Source organism: Vipera berus, assembly GCF_964194415.1.
Source record: "Vipera berus genome assembly, chromosome: 5".
Taxonomy (NCBI): Eukaryota; Metazoa; Chordata; class Lepidosauria; order Squamata; family Viperidae; genus Vipera; species Vipera berus.
Window position 1 is genome coordinate 37,105,072 of NC_138207.1, and position 21,531 is coordinate 37,126,602.

The 21,531-nt window shown below is 42.7% G+C and overlaps 1 protein-coding gene across 1 annotated transcript; it reads left to right on the top strand.

Annotated features, from left to right (window-relative positions):
* Positions 1-1,426: 1,426 nt before the first annotated feature.
* Positions 1,427-19,672, top strand: LOC308669283 (integral membrane protein 2C-like; the record flags this gene model as incomplete). Its single annotated transcript, XM_081329918.1, has 6 exons — positions 1,427-1,540; positions 9,929-10,096; positions 11,894-12,082; positions 13,749-13,859; positions 17,243-17,393; positions 18,884-19,672. The coding sequence occupies 6 exons, from the start codon at positions 1,427-1,429 to the stop codon at positions 18,970-18,972; spliced, it is 822 nt and encodes a 273-aa protein (XP_081186044.1). The 3' UTR covers positions 18,973-19,672.
* Between the last annotated feature and the right edge of the window lie 1,859 nt (positions 19,673-21,531).

A 21,531-nucleotide genomic window follows, 5' to 3' on the forward strand; every position in this document is an offset into this window, starting at 1 on the left:
TGAATTTTTGAATTCAGACTTTGAAAAAGAGTTATAAAACACCTAGTAATAATTTGTTAAAAGGCCTAATTTACATAGAAAGTAGATTTACCTAGTATATAGTGAACATTTTTCATGAGCAGAAGAGCTGAGATTATATCTACAATCAATGTCTCAAAGGTGCTTTTTCAAAAGGCAACTGGATTTCCTTTGTTTTTCCTTGAAAACGTTTCGCTTCTTATCCAAGACGCATCTAGGTGCCTTTTCAAAAGCACCTTTGGGACAATCATGACCTGAATGACTAAGAATCTCCATAGACATCTACAATCAGTATCTTCCATATATGACTTACAGCTTAAAATGCAGGTGTAGGAACTGATTTTCACACAAACTGGAAACTCAGTAGTTGCCAATATTGCACAGATCCTGAGGAGGCAACAAACTGGATAGTTGTTCAAAACTGAAAAATTATTTCAGATTTTAAAAAATGGATTAAAGATTTGTATTTGCTTCCCACTTATGAGAAGGGGCTACATATTCCTGAGAAAATGTATAATTGCAATGATTTATTTGTGTTCCAGTTCATTTTGAAGCACCTTATTGTCATAGAAGCTGAAGCATTGCCCTATTAAATACTCTAAATTCAATTTGCATGTAATCCTACAAAACAAATCTGTAAATATTAAGATTTGCAAGCAAAAAAAGGAATCTATTCAGATTGTCTCCAGCAAGTCATAATCATAGAAAAAGGACTCTTTTGCAATAATGTCACAATACCAACTATATGTACTTATATCCCATATTTCATATGCATATTTCCTCAATCTCCCCATTGAGTCCTGATTATTGATGCCCATGGCTATTAAATGAACTGCTTTCTTGTTATACAAACATTGAAAATAATTATGTACAAATTATGGGAAATCTGAATTTAATAGTGCTGAAATGAATTAATACTATTAAAAATGGGTTTCATCTGACACCTCTTCCTTAGCCATCAGTATGGAAATATCCTCTCATCCAAGATTAGAATGGCTCCAACCTTATTAACCTTTTGTACAGCCCTAAAAACCTGACTATGTTCCTGAGCCTGGGATGAATGATTGCCAGATTTCACACACCTTTCATCCGCAGATTCGGTCTTGCGTGCAAACCTCCCGAGCAAAATTAAGGCGGGCTTTTGGGACGCACGTGCAGAAAGTCCGGAGTTTGAGCACGTGCGACTGAGCCTCCACAAACAGCCCCCCGCGATTAAAGGGCTCTACAAAGAGAGCAGGAGCCCTCGCCAGTCAAAACCCGAGGAGAAACGGAGCTGCTTGGGTAGATCGTCGCTTCTCTTTGAGGAGGCGGGATCTCAAAAAGCCTCGATCTTCGCGGCGCGTTGTGAGAGACGCTTTTGAGCGGTTTGCGCAGCCGGTGGACTCGCCTGGGGAGTTGCGATCGAGCCATGGTGAAAATCGGCTTCCAGACGGTTACGTCTGCGCTGAAGCCGGAGAAAGAGGCGGCGGTTGCAACGCGCCGTGGGGCCCCAGCAAAAGGCCTCGTCCTTTCTCAGGATGCGGTAAGTACGTAGGAGACCACAGGCGCGCTGGCATTGTCAGATCAGGTTTGCATTTCAGTTAATGGTGAGGATCAAATGAACGCTCTCAGAAGCCGACGCTATTATGGCATTGCGGCGTTAAACGCAGTTAGTGAAGTCGCGCTAAGCATAGACGTGATTTTGGACGATTACTTTTGCCGAGGGTGGGGCTGTTGCATCGCGCAATACGGCCTTAACGGTATTTTGAGTAAAACAGGTAAGACTGAAGTAGGTCTCGCGGGCGATCGAACTGAAGAAAAGAGCTTTCATCGCAAGGGATTCGAGCCCGGAGGCAGAACAGAAATTCCGTTCATAGAGGGAAGGAAATGCTACTGCTGTACGACTTGTTTCTGGCTAGGACAGGGGTAGGCAACCTCGGCTCTTTTATGACTCATGGACTTCAACTCCCAGAATTCCTGAGTCAGCTGTTGCCTACCCCTGGGCTAGGACGACTGGAGAATAATTCTCTTTCCCCAGCAAGCATAGTATAGTAAGCATTTCCTTTCCTTTCCACACGGATGCCAGAAAACCAGAAGTATCTGCTGTTCGTTTCAGCTAATAATGAAGCAAACCAAAACTAAAATCCCCTACTTTCAACTCTGGCATTCAGGTTAGACAAGGTTCCACACCACATCCTCTACAAGTTACATCTGCAGTGTAACAATTGGCAACCAGGGCATATACAGTCCGCTGCACCTCTCTGGATTTAGACAAACTGTTTCCCAGTCTTTTAACTTTGATAGCACAAGCAACATTTGCTCGATAGGGATTTATTAAATCTCGTATCTTCCAAATAGGGACGCGGTGGCTCAGTGGGTTAGGACACTGAGCTTGTCAATCAGAAGGTTTGGCGGGTCGAATCCCGAGTGCCGCGTAGCAGAGTGAGCGCCTGTTACTCGTCCCAGCTTCTGCCAACCTAGCAGTTCGAAAGCACGTAAAAATGCAAGTAGAAAAATAGGGACCACTCCGGTGGGAAGGTAACAGCGTTCCGTGCGCCTTTGGCGTCTAGTCATGCCGGCCACATGACCACGGAGACGTCCTCGGACAAGCGCTGGCTCTTCGGCTTTGAAACGGAGATGAGCACCGGCCCCTAGAGTCGGAAATGACTAGCACGCATGTGCGGGGGAACCTTTACCTTTACCTTTATCTTCCAAATATTTACCCCTTGTTGTACTTCTGAACGTATACATGTAAAAGTATTTTAAAGGATCATGATCAGAGCCTGGTATCTCAGTGACAAGATGGTAGGATGTGGGTTGTTTGGTACTTAAAAGCTGTTTTACCTTTTACCTACCAAAGAGCCTTGGTGGAGCAGTGGGCTAATGCCTCCTTAAGTAACACTAGCTGCCTGTAATTAGTGCAGGTTCGAGTCCCACCAGGCTCAAGGTTGACTCAGCCTTCCATCCTTCCGAGGTAGGTAAAATGAGGACCCAGATTGTTGGGGGCAATAAGCTGACTTTGTAATAATGCCGCTTGGGGTGTGTGTGAAAGCCCTAACAAGCAGGCATATACATAGAATGAAGGCTATTGCTAAGCACATTGATTTGTGCTTCTTAGATTGTAAGCCGCCCTGAGTCTTCGGAGAAGGGCGGGAAATAAATGGGATTTAAAAAAAAAATAAATAAGTCAGATGAAGCTCCAGCAGAAGTCTGGACCTTCTCCTCTCCTCTGTTCTTGTCTTCCCCAAACACTCTTTTATTCTGTGTGTTTGTGACTCCAATTCCTGCACAGTATCATGTTGCCTGAGTTCACGTGAGTTGCAATCCATAGCATTGCAGAAGGCACCAGCTTAGAGAAAGCGGGGTTCTTAATTATTTCACCTGGTGAAAGCCATATCCTGACCTTGAACTATACCAGGGGTCGGCAACCTAAAAAAGGAAAAGAGCCACCGGGAACCGGTTCCATCACAAATTAAAAAAACTGGGAGCCGCGTGCGTGTGTCCATGCACGCGCATGCGCAAAAAAAAGTTTTGCGCATGCGCAAAACGTTTTTTGCGCATGCGCGGACGCACGTGGTTGCCAATTTTTTTAAAAGTGAGATGGAACCGGTTCCCGGTTGCCCGACGGCGACGGCCCGTCTGCAAAGCTGCCGCTTTCGGCAGCTTTGCAGACGGGCCGCGGCAGCGTCCTCAAAGAGCGACGCTGCGGCCCGTTCGCGCGGAGGTACGCGCGCACCTCTCCAAAGGTTTGGGGAGGTGCGCGCGCAGCTCCGCCCATTCGGGGAGGTGCACGCGCACCTCTCGGAACGGGCCGCGGCGTCGCTCTTTCAGAAAGCTGCCGTGGCCTATCTGCAAAGCTGCCGCTTTCGGCAGCTTTGCAGACGGGCCGCGGCAGCGTCCTCAAAGAACGACGCCGCGGCCCGTTCGCGCGGAGGTACGCGCGCACCTCTCCAAAGGTTTGGGGAGGTGCGCGCGCAGCTCCGCCCATTCGGGGAGGTGCGCGCGCACCTCTCGGAACGGGCCGCGGCGTCGCTCTTTCAGGAAGCTGCCGTGGCCCATCTGCAAAGCTGCCGCTTTCGGCAGCTTTGCAGACGGGCCGCGGCAGCGTCCTCAAAGAACGACGCCGCGGCCCGTTCGCGCGGAGGTACGCGCGCACTTCTCCAAAGGTTTGGGGAGGTGCGCGCGCAGCTCCGCCCATTCGGGGAGGTGCGCGCGCACCTCTCGGAACGGGCCGCGGCGTCGCTCTTTCAGGAAGCTGCCGTGGCCCATCTGCAAAGCTGCCGCTTTCGGCAGCTTTGCAGACGGGCCGCGGCAGCGTCCTCAAAGAACGACGCCGCGGCCCGTTCGCGCGGAGGTACGCGCGCACCTCTCCAAAGGTTTGGGGAGGTGCGCGCGCACCTCCGCCCATTCGGGGAGGTGCGCGCGCACCTCTCCAAACGGGCGGTGCCACTCTCCATTTGGAGAGGTGCGCGCGCACCACTGCCCGTTCGAAGAGGTGCGCGCGCACCGGGCGGCTGGGAGCCGCAGGAGACGGCTCAAAGAGCCGCATGCGGCTCCCGAGCCGCGGGTTGCCGACCCGTGAACTATACTGTGAACTTCTGGCTAGATTCTCTATTCCCACTTTAGGATTGGTTTGGCAAATTTGAATGATACATGTTTCAGATTATTCCTGATTCTTTGACATGGATGAATGGCTACCGTTCTTCTTAGAGACTTGAATATCTCCAGTTCTAAAATCAAGGGAAAAAAGCCAAAGATTTCTGGGCAAGCAAGTCTGTTTGTTACCATGGGGACTTTCTCTATCAGCCCTTCTGAGGGGATTGTTCTGCTGCTCTGTGTTCTTTTCTAAAAATAATTTAAGCTTGACTTCATTCTTTGTTGTTTGTGTTGTTATATAATATCTCTACTGTTATCATGTTGGGGACCTATTTTTGTGTTCCACAAATTTCAATAATTGCAGAGCATTTCTCTATTTAAGCTGAAATCAAGTTAAGAATATTTCTAATTCTTGTGATCTGTAATCTAAAACAGCAGAGGTAATTTTTCCATCTTCTGTAGTTTGTATGTGACCGTGCCAATGGCTTTTTTTCCAAGTCTTGTGGTTGCCTTGTGCTGTGAATTGTGCTTGCATTAGTAGGTGAGATTAAAAGATATAACCAGCTCTACTAATTTTATTTTAGGAGGCCTGTTCTGGTTAGACCACATGTGGGTGAAATTTTGGTAGCCAAAAATTACATGTGTGGTGTTTTGAGTAATTTCACAATGAGGCAAAGGCTGTGGCACCACAACACACACATGGAGAAGGTCAGGTTTTCTGGTATTTCTTCCCCTGTATTTGAGAGAAAAGTTTAAGCTTATAGATTGTAGGCCTACACTGCTTACACAGGTTCTCTTCTGTAGAGTTAAAAGAGGTTGAAGGAGGTTGTCACTGTAGACTAAAAAAGAAGTATGAAATTCAGTTTAAAAGATTTATTTTTATATTTATTAAGCTTTGTGTTTGTTCCCTAAGACTTTTTTTTTGTTTTCATGCAAGGACCTCTCGCTAAATTTCTCACACATACTCTTGCACATAAATCTCTCAGTCCAGGCAACATAATTTTCAAATCCGAACCGGTAACACATTTTATTACAAAGAGTTTCATATTACTGTTTTAGTACAATATTTCCTGGAAATTATTCCTTACAGAAATGAGAAGATAACTTAGGAAAGTCTTTAAATCTAAATTTGCTAGAAATTCAAAGTCTTTAGAGAGAAATTTATAACTATTCTCTTTGTGTTTTAATTGATGTCAGATGTCAGCCCTTGATAAAAATAAACGTTTTGCATTCATTCAAAAATTCCTTCACAGAGCTACCTAATGGAAACAACTTTAAGTAGAATATTGACACATTAACTAGACTAGCCCCACACCTGAACCAAAATTCATATTTTGTGTTGCAGTCTAATAATTGGATTGACACTGGATGCTTATATCACATTAGCAACAAAGATGGGGTTTTCTTCCTGAACTATAGGAACTACCATCTTTTTAAAGAGATGGGATGAGGTAGAGAAGAGATTTTTTTAAAAATAGGCTGTCTATTAATTTATTTTAATATGGCCTAGATGTTTTTCATAATTACAAAAAACTAGTGTATGTGTCAACGCTGCAAACATTGACATGTTTTTGCACTGACAATATAAGAGGCAGCTTTTGCTTTAACTGTTGGCTTTTGAATCACTAAAACGCAGGAGAAATGCAACCAGGATGTTTTTACAAGATAAGGGAGCCACTTCAGAAGGGAAGTGAAACTTTTTGTGTTAAATTTATTGGTAAGTGTGATTTATGACGTGTAAATAAGGGAGGGAGATTCTGTATGATGTGGGGTGTCAGGTGGAGGAGAATTCAGATTCTGGCATCGATCCATGAGTGCCGATGCTTCGTTTCATTATTATAGACTTTTTAGATAAAACAATACCTGAATGTTGTTTGAACTGTCTCATTAATCGGAACCATGACAGTATGATGCTCTGAGGAAATTTAGGCTCCTTGATATCATTGTATATATTTATTTTATCACTCTCCTAATTTCTTTTCTGGAAAGACTGCACATCGGAGTTATGGAACTCAAGGGTCTGCCTACAGACAGTTTCTCTGGTGCTCAGCAAGTTCTATTTTTAATTTATTTTTATGTATTTAAAAGTACCATCCTGCAAAGCAAGTTGTTGTGTCCAAAAATGCTCTAGAAGCAAACAATTTATGTTTGAAATGTGCGTAGAAGAAAAAAAGTGGCAGGCAGTATTGAAAAATTCTGAAAAAAATGTAGTCAAGCAAAAAATAATTTCATCTGTTGAAATTTATGATTTTTTCCTTCTTTCCTTATATTGCAATATGCTCATTTGTAATGATTATACACACACACACACACACACACACACACACACACACACACACACGTCTTAAGTGTTTTTTTGACCACCCTGTGTCGACCCAAATATGGGTCTTTTTTCTTCTTTTGTCTGTATCAGCCCGCAAACTAGGGCCGTCCACAAACATATGAGGCATAAGCTGTGCCTACTTTAATTATTGTTGATGGGAGATAAGCTGTCTACAGACATCCTTCTTTGTATTACTTGACTGTAGCTTGCTGTTACAATGTTGAATTGGTTTTATTATTGGGTAGGCTGATCTCATGGACAATGGAACATACAGTGATATCATTTGTTTGTTTGAAATTTATGTTCTTCACACCCTCGCACAAATGTGTCTGAGGCAATGTGCAGAGTTAAATTAGAAGAGATGAGTTAAGGAACCAGAATGTGAAATGGCAGTTCATTCTTGTTTGTTTAGGCTACTTAGGAAGGTTTCATGTACATTTGTAAACATGCTACATCAATAGAATAAAAGAATCAGATAGTGCTAGTTAAGCCATTCACTCCAACTCATCCAGAAACCCAAATGAAATACCACCATAAGACTGCTTAGCCTTTGCTTTAATGCCTCTGTTAAAGATCCCTCTAGTAATTAGTTCTGCATCAGTCTTCACACAAAAAGAAACCATAGCCCCACATACCAAAAAAACCACTGCAAAAGACATACTAGAAACAAAAATTAAAATAAGCAAGAAAATGGTAAGAGAACATCTATCTGACCTTAATCATAATCATAATAGTAAAGTAAATAGAAAGGGACCTTGGAGGTCATCTAGTCCAACCCCCTGCTCAGGCAGGAAACCCTCTACCATTTCAGACAGATGGCTGTCCAGGCTCTTCTTAAAAACATCCAGTGTTGGAGCATTCACAGCTTTTGGAAGTAGATTGTTCCACTGGTTAATTGTTCTAACTGTCAGGAAGTTCCTTCTTGATGAATATAAATCACCAGGACCCGACAGATTACATCCCAGAGTTCTGAAGGAACTGGCAGATATTACCTCAGAACCATTGCACCACAAATATCATAAATCCTGGAGCACTGGGGAATTACCTGAGGATTGGAAAAGAGCTGATGTAGTTCCCATCTTCAAGAAAGGGGGGAAAAACAGACCCAGGAAACTACAGACCAATCAGTTTAACATCAATACCTGGGAAGATCCTAGAAAAATAATCAAAAAACATCTGCAAACAACTAGAAGCAAACAAAGTCATAACCAGTAGCCAGCATAGGTTTGTTAAAAACAGATCGTGCCAAACCAATCTTATTCTATTCTTCGATAAAGTGACTAAACTAGTAAACAGCGAAATGCTGTGGACGTAGTATACTTGGATTTCAGTAAGGCATTTGATAAAGTAGACCACAACCTACTCCTTGGCAAACTAGAAAAAGGTGGAATAGACAGTATCACCATCTGATGGATCTGTAGTTGGCTGACAAACCGTACTCAATGACTAGTCCTCGATGGCACTACATCCATATGGAGAGAAGTAAGCAATGGGGTACCACAAGCCTCTGTCTTAGGCCCAGTACTCTTCAATATGACTTAGATGAGGGAATTGAAGGGGAACTCATCAAATTTGCAGATGACACCAAACTGACAGGAGTAGCCAACACCCCAGAAGACAAACTCAGGATCCAAAAAGATCTAGACAAACTTGAACAATGGGCCCTATCCAACGAAATGAATTTCAATGTGGAGAAAAGCAAAGTTTTACATTTAGGCAGGAAAAATCAAAGGTAGAAGTACAGATTGGGAGACATGGCTCAAAAACTGTGAGAGGAACCTTGGAGTCTAGTGGACCATCACTTGACTATGAGCTAGCAGTGTGCTGCAGCAACCAAAAAAGCTAATATAATCCTGGGTTATATAGGAATAGAATAAAGATCACACAAAATATTAGTACTGCTTTATAAAACCCTATTGAGACCACACCTGGAATGCTGCAGCCAATTTTGGTCACCATATCACAAAAAAGATGTTGAGAGTTTGGAAAAAATTCAGGGAAGAGCAACTAAGATGATCAAAGGCCTGGAGACTAAGACATACGAAGAACGGCTGCAGGACTTGGGTTTGGCTAGTCTAAAGGAAAGAAGAAATAGGGGAGATATGATAGCAGTATTCCAGTATCTGAGGGGCTGCCACAAGGAAGAGGGGGTCACCACAGGGAAGGATGAGAAACAATGGTTGGAAACTGATCAAAGAGAGAAGCAACCTGGAATTAAGAAGAAACTTCCTGACAGTGAGGACCATCAACCAGTGGAACAGCTTGCCTCCAGAAATCGTGGGTGCTCCCGTCACTGGAGATTTTTAAGAAGAGATTAGACAATCACCTGTCTGAGATGGTATAGGTTTTCCTGCTTGAGCAGGGGGCTGGACTAGAAGATCTCCAAGGTCTCTTCCAGTTCTTGTCTAGTCTAGTATTAGTATTAGTATTGAGAAGTTTTCCTTAATATTTAGTCAATATTTTCCTGCAATTTAAGTCATCTAGAAATGGAGCTCCTTTTTCTTATTACAGTGTGTTGTTTGTTGTTGTTAGCTGCGAAGTCATGTCCGACCCATCGCGACCCTATGAACAACGTTCCTCCAGGCCTTCCTGTCCTCTACCAGTAGCTTCTCCCTACATATCAATGCTATGAGTTTATTAAAAACTTATTTTTTAGTTCAAGATTCATGTCTGACTGCACATACCTTAGTTTCCCTTTAAATCAAGAATTCCAAGTATTATGACTTTCCCCAATATTTGTTACTTTCGGTTCCTTGACTTAACTATTTCTTAGTATCAGAATAAATTAGCTGATCCTATTGTGTTTCTTCCACTTTCCAAGGAGATCATCAAGTCATGTCAAGTCAAGCATATTTTTATCTTTTATAACCTTTTAAAATATTCTTTTTCCTTCTTAGGAAGCCTGTTATAAAAGAAAATAGATGTACACAACATGGAAAAGAAGCTTGGCATAGAACCATCCTGCACAGGATATTCCATTAATTATCGATCTTGTCCCTTTTCTTTAAACAGGAGAAGCAGCTCTTATCTTTGCCGCAGCAGACTTGGAGATCTCTTACTTGCATCTTCTTTTTGGCCCTGGGATTTTTGTTGTTACTGCTCGGCTTGATTTTAACATCAACATACATCTACAAATATTTATCTCTTACTCACTCAGTTGCTCACATGGGCATGGATATGGTATGTATGATTTGGTTCAAATCCTCCACACGACGGAGGATTAACATTTCCACCTTAAAGCTTGTAAAGTAGTTGCTCCTTTGGTATGCTTGACCTATATGGCAATCTGAGACAACTGAGTTTCCCATTTCAGATAGCCAAAGTAGTTTTAGCATAAGCTCTCCCTTTATATATTTTCTATATTTGATAGATCATGTCTCATATATGACAAATATTTACAAACATATAATTCTCAGTATAGCCAGAAGAGAAACATTGCCAAAATGGTGTTTGATAATAGATAATATAATATGTGACTATTAAACTATAATTTATATTCATTACTGATAACTGGTCATGAAGTTTAAACAGAGACTTGTTCCCCATTACCTTTCCTGGAGACTCATCCTTGCTTGAGGATTTTCTCTAAAGTATTATTACGAATTTAAACTTTGCATGGTAACTGCTCTTTGCCTGTAATTCCTGTCCATGTCAACTTGCTTTTCACCTTCCATTTACTGTCTTTTCTGACATACATGAAGGTGCAATACTGCTTCTGTACTTCACCCCACTCAGTCGCCTAATTTCATTCAATAAGACAGCAGCAACATATGCCTTCCCTGCCTTGTGTATTTCCTGCTCATCTTCCTCATTGGGAAGAAATATGCTTTGGTCTAGCAGTAAAAACAGGAATTTCAGTGTTACTATATTTGGATCCAAAATAACCCCTTCATTTAAAAAATATAATTGGCAAGGATAAGACGAATATGCTTCATTTGAGTAAATACGGTATACAGAATATCAGATGAGGCATTTATAATATGCATGATATGTACAAATGTGATGAATCCCCTTTTGGAAAAACTGCAGAAAAGCTGCTTTAGGAGGCTTAGAGAAGGGAGTATGGATCTATTTAGACAAAATTACAATCCATTTTGGAAATTGTTCTTTGCTATCATGTTTACAAGAATTATATGTGGGAATATTTATTTTTATTCTGCCTTTATTATTTTTATAAATAATGAAGGTGGCACACATTTCCAACACACCTTCCTTCTCTATTTTCCCCACAACAACCATTTTGTGAGGTGAGTTGGCCTGAGAGTGACTGGCCCAAGCTTACCCAGCTGGTTTCCATGCCTAAGGCATGACTAGAACTCACCATCTCCTGGTTTCTGCCTTAATTAAAAGACTAAACTGGCTCTTGGATACTGAATAAAATATTGAAAAAAACTGCTGTCAGTAAGCAGCAAAAAAAAAGGTAGGGAAAGAATTAGGACTGCTTTTTTGTGACCAAAATGGCACTCACATGTATTAGAGTTACCAGACTTGGACTGCAAATATATGTACATCCAGCAGTGAGTTAAAGTTTTTTGTATCTCATTGTGCCATCTTCTGGGGCTTTTTTAAGCTTAGAAATGATGGATTCTCTTCTGAGAGTTTTGTAACCTGCTTCAGTAAAGGGAGATTTATTTGGAGGAAATACATTATAGAACTAGGCAAAAGCTAGCTAACTGCATCCTACCAGGTGGTATATTCAGAAGTAAGAACCTGGATAAAGAGGCAGAAGGAAGCGATCTCAGATTAGCAATTTGATAGACAGGATGATAGATTAAAAACAGGATAGAGGGCATGTATAAGATCAACACTTGGTTACACATTTCTTATACTGAATTGTTGTCAGTGGGAATGAAATATCAGTTTTTAAGTCTCTGACATATTCTGCAATCCTAACTGAATTTGTATGTTTAGAAAGTTTAAAAATGAGACCATAACACAGCCAATTATGCTTGAGAACTTTTTATTAAACGATTGTAGCAAAGAACGGAGTATTACAATTATGAGGAAGGAGGTTTGGAGTGTGACTACTTTGAATTCGATGATTCGTCTGAAATCAGGACAGCGTATGAGGATGTGAAGATTTACCTTGGAGAGAATTATGAGGAGATCAGCATCCCCAGGCCCAATGTTGGGCATCCTGCAGACATTATCCATGATTTTCAGCAGGTAAGAAATTGGGCTGCATATGCTTTCATAGAAATGTCTAAGATAGAAATAAAGAAAAGCATAGAAAATACTTTTTAGAAAGTTATTTCCTTGAGCTCATATCATAAATAATATTCTCCTTTCAATATTCATGACGAATTTCAGATACAAATTGGGCTGAAAGATAGGGGACTGGGAAAAATCAACCAGAGATTTTATTGTTGAGTGGGAACTTGAATGTGTCTCGCCGTATGACATCCAACATTCTAAACCAGGTATATCCGGCCCTTTGTCCAACCCATGGCCCAAGGGCCACATGCAGCTCTGGACAGCTAGTAATGCAACCTCGCAAGATCATAAACTTTTAATATGTGATTATACATATTAATTACATATTTTAGATGTGGCCCAAGACAATTCCTCTTTGCTCAGTGCAGCTTAAGCAAGCCAAAAGGTTGGTTATTCGTGGTCTAAACCATATAGTACATGCCCCTTTTGTGATTTGACAGTCTGGTGATTCACATTGCCTTTCTGGGGTAGCGAACACTGTTACAGGTCCCCTTTAATATCCGAAATTATCAAACAGTGGCCTAACTGCCATTTTAATAAAACCTTTTTGTCTCAGCACTTCAGTAATAACACAAAATATTCATATGGGAGAGCCTCCTACCAGTTCCAAGCATTTTAAGGAGCCTGATAGGCTAGGCATATAATGGTTTGGAATGCCATGATATCAAACTTATTTTCCTTTGACAAATCTTACAGTTCTATAAGACATGCAGAAACAAACAAAAGAGATCCAGATCTTGCTTCTTTCATTGGGAGGTAGTGTGGTTTCAATCTGGGCATATATTTACTGATAATAATCATGGCATCACTCATCAGTGGAATATTTCAATCTTCAGTCTGTGGAATTTTCAACTGGCTGGTTAAGCTAAATTTGTGGCCTCAGAACAAAGCATACTGTATAATGGGATGATACTGTAAAGAGAACAGTGTACCTTAATAACCTTTTTTATTTAATTTATTGGCCTCAATTGGATATGTGCTGCTAGAATTTCTAATCAAATTTATTATTTATAGCCTCTGTGTGTGTGTGGGGGGGGTTGTATTTCTATTTTGTTCTGGCTCTTGACAGGCCACAGCTGGAACTAGAAAGCAGCTTCCTATGAGAAGGGTATAAAAGGTTAAATCATATGATTCTAGTAGCCTTTTCTCTGAGTGTCAAAGTGACTGTCATTGGTTTGTCTGCTAATACAATCTTTGCAACAACAAACTTGTGAAGCTGGGCTGTTGGGCTGTTAGCATTGACTTGGTAACTTCCTGGACTAGTCCCTACAGTTTTCTTAGCAGAACCTTTTTGGAAGTGGTTTGCCAAAGCTTCCTAGTAACTAACAGACTAACTGGACCAAGATCACCCAGTTAGCTTTGTGCCTAAGGCAGGACTAGAACTGATGGTCTCTGGGTTTCTACTCCTGATGGCTGAAGTTGGTCTGAGACACTACATCACCCAGTGAGCATGGAGATTGAGTGGGGACGTGAAACAAAATATTTCTAGTCCAATTCAGAAACTGTCACCTTTATCATATACAGGGTTTAAGCGTCCCAGATTGTTCTGTAAGAATTCTTGAATCTGTTTAGAGCACATTCAACTTGTTTTTAGCCTGTTTATTTGTTGTGATTTCAGGGATTGACCGCGTATTATGATTGGGTAGTAAATAAATGTTTCATTGGAGAGCTAAATACTACTATTGTCATGCCACTTAAGCATTTCTGGGAACTGACACTTAATATAAAGGTCAGTAAACAATCCTTTTTATTCTATATTTGATTACAGCTATATTCTATAACCATTGCACCCACCCTTGGAACTGATAATGCTTTCCCTTATAGTTCCCTTATAGAAAAGCTGTAGTAGGTTGATGGAACCCTGATATTTGACTAAAAAGAAAGTAGGATTCCCAGTCTCTGTAGCATTTTGTGAGCATGCGGACCTGGCCTGCATCACGGAAACCTGGCTGGGCCCAGAGGGGGGCGTTCCTCTGGTTGACCTCTGCCCGCCAGGTTTCCAGGTACTGCACCAGCCCCGGGCTCATGGGAGGGGCGGGGGAGTGGCAGTTATCATCAGGGAATCCCTTAGCCCGCGAGAGACCACCGTCCCTCAGATGGTCGGGTGTGAGTCTCTCCTACTGAGATTCGGCCCAGGGGCGCAGCTGGGTCTGCTGCTGGCGTACCTACCACCTAATCGTGCAGCGGCGGCCCTACCCGAGCTACTCGATGTCCTCTCAGAGTTGGTGGTTGAATTCCCAAGACTCATGGTCTTGGGCGACTTTAATCTACCGTCCCTGGGAGGATCGTCCGAACTGGCTCGGGAGTTCATGGCTTCCATGACGGCCATGGACCTGTTGCAAATAATTTCTGGGCCGACTCATGAGAGAGGCCACAACCCAGACTTGGTGTTCTTGTCTGGACGGTGGCGTGATGATGTCGGTGGGGGTGCCACAACTGTTACGCCCCTGTCATGGACCGATCACCACCTCCTGCGGCTAGACTTCCCCCTTGCCACCCCCCACCGTGGGTGCACGGTGCCAGTCAGATGGTACCGCCCTAGGCGCCTAATGGACCCTGATAAGTTCCAGGCAGCGCTTAGGGACTCGCATGCACCCCCTGCTCACAGCTCGGCGGAAGCCTTAGTGGAAGCCTGGGAAAAGGCAGCCACGGAGGCTCTGGACCGAGTTGTACCCTTGCGGCCTCTGACCCGGCGCAGATCCCAGCGAGCCCCATGGTTCACCGAGGAGCTCCGGGAGATGAAGCGTCGGAGACGGGGCCTAGAGAGCCGTTGGAGGTCCAGTCGATCCGAATCCGACCGATTGCGACTAAGAATCCTCACCAGGTCTTATCTCGCTGCGATAAGGGTGGCAAAATCCAACTACTTTTCCACCCTCATCGCGTCCGCAGATAATCGCCCAGCTGCCTTGTTCAGGGTGACTCGCTCCCTATTAAACCAAGAGGTGAGGGAGGAACCCTTGCAGGGTCGAGCCGAGGAATTTGGTCAATATCTGCTGGATAAAATCGCTCGGATTCGAACTGGTCTGGACTCCAACTGGGCTGAGATGGAAGAACAAGACATGGACAGTCTTGTCGACGTCATCTGGGAAGAATTTGATCCTGTAACTCCTAAGGAAGTGGACAGGATTATGAGAAGGTTAAGCTCCTCCACATGCTTACTGGACCCGTGCCCTTCCTGGCTGGCCTATGCAGCTCGAGAGGCGACACGAGGCTGGTTCCTAGCGGTCATCTCTGCTTCTCTGAGTGAGGGTCACTTCCCCACCGCCTTGAAGGAGGCGGTGGTGAGACCTCTCCTCAAGAAGCCCACCTTGGACCCATCCTCTTTGAATAACTTTCGTCCAGTCTCCAATCTTCGCTTCCTTGCGAAGGTTGTTGAGAGCGTGGTGGCGCACCAACTTCCTCAGATCCTGGATGAAGCGGTTTATCTAGACCCGTACCAATCGGGTTTCAGGCCGGGCTACAGCACGGAGACGGCATTGGTCGCTCTGATGAATGATCTCTGGAGAGCCCGGGACAGGGGCCATTCCTCTGTCCTAGTCTTATTAGACCTCTCGGCGGCTTTCGATACCATCGACCATGGTATCTTGCTGCGACGCCTCAGGGGACTGGGAGTGGGAGGCACGGTTCTGCGTTGGTTCTCCTCCTTTCTCCAGGGTCGCTCGCAGTCGGTGCTGACAGGGGGACAGAGGTCGACCCCGAGGCCTCTCGCTTGCGGAGTCCCTCAGGGGTCGGTCCTCTCGCCTCTCCTGTTCAACATCTACATGAAACCGCTGGGTGAGATCATTCGCAGTTTTGGAGTAGGGTACCATCAGTATGCTGATGACACCCAGCTTTTTATCTCAACTCCAAACAATATCAGTGATGCCCTAGACGTGATGTCCCGCTGCCTGAAAGCGGTCCGGGAATGGATGGGGAGAAACAGGCTTCAACTGAACCCGGACAAGACTGAATGGCTGTACGTACCGGGAAACCAGGAGATTCAGAACGTCCCACTGCTTAACATTGGGGACAAGTTACTTCCCCCTGTTGATAGGGCCCGCAACCTGGGTGTCCTCCTAGACTCGCAGCTCTCCCTGGAAGACCACATTGGAGCTGTGACCAAGGGGGCCTTCTCCCGGGTTCGACTAATTCGCCAACTACGGCCTTATCTGGACCTGGATTCCTTACGTACAGTCACCCATGCCCTTGTGACATCTCGCCTAGACTATTGTAACGCTCTCTACATGGGGCTGCCCTTGAGATCCACTCGGAAGCTTCAACTGGTGCAAAGTGCGGCGGCACGGACACTCTTGGGAGCCTCCCGATACTCCCATATCACACCTCTCCTCCGTGCGCTGCACTGGCTTCCGGCTGCCTTCCGTGTGAAGTTCAAGGTGCTAACGATGACTTACAAAGCCCTACATGGCATGGTTCCGGACTACCTTCGGGAGCACCTTCTGCCGATGTCAGCACCCCACCGTCCTGTGCGCTCCCACAGAGAGGGCCTCCTCAGGGTGCCACCGCTCAAGGAATGTCGGCTGGTGGCCCCCAGGGGGAGGGCATTCTCAGTGGGTGCGCCAGCCCTCTGGAACACCTTACCAACAGAAATCCGGATGGCCCCTGACCTCCGTACCTTCCGTCGCGACTTAAAAACTTTCCTGTTTCAGCAGGCTGGCCTGGCATGATAGCGTTAATTGGGGTCCCAGTTTGTGTTCATTAGTGTTTCTTATTATTTTTATTGTTCGATCTGTATACCTTCCTTCCTCTGTACACCGCCCCGAGTCCCTCGGGAGAAGGGCGGTTTATAAAAACTAATAAATAAATAAATAAATAAAATAAATTTTGACTTTTGAATGAATGTTATGAATTGAGAAATTCTTACTCAGCATTGATAAATTATCATCAGAAAAATGCAAAATAGCCATCATTTTGTAGTTCTAATCCCATTGTTATTCAGTGTATAGGTTGCATTATCCTCAGGTGATAGAAATGACTTACTGTTGCTTGAAGTAATATACTGAAGCTTGGATCAAAAATTCTTGAAAAGTGAAAATAAGTTTTAGGCTTGTTGAAGAGTTGTTTCTTTCCAGAGGTTAAAACAAATTCTCAGTAAATTGGATTCTTTGATTACAGAAAGGGGAGTATTTTCCACAAACCAACATGATCCAGGAAGAGAAGATGGTGACAGAACATGCCACTGACCTAGATCTGTTTGGCTCCTATATTCGTAAACTCTGCCAAGGCAAAGAAACCTTCAGATTGGGCCATAGGATAGCAAGAGGATGTAAGGAGACCATCATTTTATATCTTTTGCTGACGTTTATAGTTTTTCTTAAATCAGAGATCCCCAAACTTTTGGGCACCGGGGACCGGTTCTGTGGAGAAAGGTTTTTTCCGTGGACCGGAGGGGGCATGGTTTTGTGTGCTGCCTGCATCCCACAAATGGGGTTTTGCTTGTTTGTGCGGACCAGTTGCTGGCGTGCTGCGGCCCAATATTGGTCCATGGACCAGGGGTTGGGGACCCGTCTTAAATGGTCTGTAAATTTAGGCAGTTATTATTTTTCAGTTCAACACGTGATATTGGCAGAAGAAATATACTAATAAGAGTAAAACAATTTTTAAAAAGGTACCTAAATCTAGAGGTTGTTGCATGATATTAATCTCATTAATGAATTGATACACACACACATACACGGCTTGACCTTATTTAAATAAACTTGCTGAGTATCTACCCATATAGTTGAACCTCTATCTCAGACGTCAAACACAAGGCCCGGGGGCCAGATACGGCCCGCGAAGTGGTTTCATGCAGCCTGCGAAGCCATCCTGGAAACAGTGAGGGAACGGCCCCCACTGCCTTGGCCCTGGCCCAGAGACCTTCCTTCTGCCAGAGACCCTCAGATCTGTCCCACTCCTGCCCAGGCCCCCATAGGCACCCTTGATGCGAGCGATGTAGAGCTGGCCATGCCCACCCAGTAGGCCATATGCACTCTAGCCATGCCCACCCAGTAGGCCATGCCCACCCGGCCCCGAGGGCAACCGCAATGCTGATGCGGCCCTCAATGAAATTGAGTTTGACACCCCTGCTCTATCTAATAATCATCTGAGTTGAACAAGGTTGAAACCAGTCCAAGGTGTTCCATCTTGAAAGTGTTTCTTCTTGGAAATTAGAAGAAAATCTCCCATGCAGGCATTCTAGGGCAGTGACCTGATGAGCTCATTTCTCCACTATAAGACCATGCCATCCAAACAAGCTTCTAACTGTACTGATTGGTTATTCAGTGATTTCTCCCCACCCCCAATTCCAGGCACTTGGTAAATTAGTTTGTATTTTGTTATATGTACCACCTAGTTACCTCAGTGAGATGGGCAGCTGTCTAAATTGTTTAAACAAATAGCCAGCTACAAATTGGAAATGTTCAGAGATTAAGGAAAGATAAATTTATGTTCTTCATTGAGTTTAAAATTCAATGTTAAAAAATGTATTTTCATTTCTTTTTAAAGTTTGTCTAGATGCTGTTTCTGTAACAAATTATTGTTATATTTTGACTGGATTAGAACATTTTTATTCTATGTAAATCATGTGAGAAAATAGCTTGAGAACTGGGTTTATTAATACATGACAATATTAGTAGTTTGTGACCCTATGATTCGCATTGTTTTTGTTCTTATTTCTACATACTTAATTTAGAAGTTAAATGGTTGCATTTCTTTTCTTTTGTCTCTAAGAAACACCTACTTAATTTGACTTTCTTTTCTGGTTTCTTTTTCCAGATATCCATCGAGCTACTGAGAAGTGTCATCACATCCGCCATTTTGCAAATACTTTTGTGGTTGATACAGCAATTTGCCAGCCACTGTGAGAACTGCCACCTACATGTTTTTGTATCTTGGGCTTTGCTTCTTTCTTTTTGTAAGAAAATTTCTAAGAAAAAAAACTATCAGTCTTGCTAAATTATTTCACTGGTGTTTAATACTGGGCCAGTGCTTTATATATTAATCTTCATTAATTTTTTATAGTGAAGAGTGATAATAAAAAAAACATAATATAGTATAGCCTTTTCAGAATACATGATGTCCTTTAAGTCTAGAGTTGGAAACAGGAAAATAAAGGAAAAAAACACAAGAAAAACTGGAATAGAAAACTTTTGACATATTGTTTTGTGTCTTTTGGCCTTTTTCAGACAATATTGTGAACTACTTCTTTGTAAGAACATCTGCTGAGTATATAAAATGTATACAAAAGTGCAGTATTAATAAAATATTTTTCCAACTTAATATTTAAACCTTGCTTTGATAATATTTTCCACTAATTTTATCTCAACCAATAATTTTCTTTGATCATTAATCATGTTAAATTGAGGAAAACCCAAACCATGATGATAATGCTGTATTTTTTTAAAGAAAAAGTAGATTTTAAGAGTGAGAACATCATCACTATGGAATAGCCATCTCCAACATACTTGGGTGTCTTTCAGGTGTCATACATTTGAAGGATGGACATTTGCTTTGGAAAAGCTGCTCTGGGGTGAAAATAAACATTTAATGCTTTGTATATTTTATCTAGGAAAACATAATAAAATATTGTACTAAATTGCTGTTTTCCTGGAGGACTTTTTTGTTTTGAGGGTTTTATAGAAACATATGTTTGAATATGTTGTTTTTCAGTTTTTCCCAGCGATGTGTGCTTGTTATCAGTCAGAAATTATATTTTGGATGTACTATTTAAAGACCTAGTTCTCTTGAAAAGTTTATAACCCTAAAAAAGGAGAAAGAAGAAAAGAATGACTAGTAGCAAAGTGGGATGGATTCAATCGTAGCAGTAATGGATGCTTAATTAGAAAATCTAAATGGTCAGATTGGCTCAGATCAACTTGGAGATTTATTTGGTGGATATTTGGCTGACAGTTAGAACAATTAGCCAGTGGAACAATCTGCCTCCAGAAGCTGTGAATTCTCCAACACTGGAAGTTTTTAAGAGACTGGACAGCCATTTGTCTGTAATGGTATAGGGTTTCCTGCTTGAGCAAGGGGTTGGACTAGATGACCTCCAAGGTACCTTCCAACATTATAATAGATGACAGAATTGAGGGCACCCAATTGTGGTAATTGAGTTTTTTCATTATTTAGTTCTTTACTAGCCTCTTATATTTTTAATTTGAATTTTCAGCTATTGCCATGTAAAGCACTGAACATGAGGTCATGAAAGTTAAACTGAGTTAAATGAAACACAAGAAAAAACTGCTGTAGCCTTAAAGCAGTAGAAAAAGCACTATATCAACTATTTACATAGTTTCATTTTCCGAATAACAATATAGCTATGCTATTGAAATGCAAAGGGATGCGGTGGCTCAGTGGGTTAGGATGCTGAGCTTGTCAATCAGAAGGTCGGCAGTTTGGCGGGTTGAATCCTGAGTTGCTGCGTAACAGAGTGAGCGCCTGTTACTCGTCCCAGCTTCTGCCAACCTAGCGGTTCGAAAGCATGTAAAAATGCAAGTAGAAAAATAGGGACCACTATGGTGGGAAGGTAACAGCGTTCCGTGCGCCTTTGGCGTCTAGTCATGCCGGCCACATAACCACGGAGACGTCCTCGGACAAGCGCTGGCTCTTGGCTTTGAAACGGAGATGAGCACCGGCCCCTAGAGTCGGAAACGACTAGCACGCATGTGCGGGGGAACCTTTACCTTTACCTTTATTGAAATGCAACTGACTTCTCATGACAATCCATCCATGCAGACCAATATTGTGGAATGAGCAGTCATGTATTAACTAGAAAAAAATTGTGAGGATTAAGGGTTTCAAAAATCATCTCATCAGGAATATATAAACGATAGGATTCTGAGACTAAAGGGGGAAAAGGTTCACTCAAATATAGCCTATTTTCAGCCACTGAAGTTTTGCCTGTTAATCAGGCATTCCTGGCAATTAGAAAAATTCCAGCCTAAAATTTGAAAACCCTACCCTATTAAACCCAATTTAATTTCATCTGCAGATTTCATAAGCATCTCTGCCTCTTCATACTTCTTACTGGAGTAAGGACAGGATTCAACCTTAATAGTATTCTATTTAGGTTTCCAATTTAATGAGGAACCAATGCCACCAATGTGTTGAGTACAATATTGTAATTAAACTATCATATAACTATTTAATTGTTCAGGCCATCCAGCTTGTAATACTTTGAAGCTAGTATACCAACCCCTAAATATAAAAAGGATGTATTGATTAAAAAAAATGAATGCTATCACTGGTAACTATTTATGTGGCAATATTCCAGACATATATTTGCTTGACAAAGCCCTTGGTGTAGAGCCAGGGAAATGGCCTTGAAGCAAATATTAAAAAGAAAATTAAGCAAAAAGGTCAGAAACATCACTTTAATCCTGGGAAGGTGATGGTATTAAGAACTCAACTGACCCTTCCTG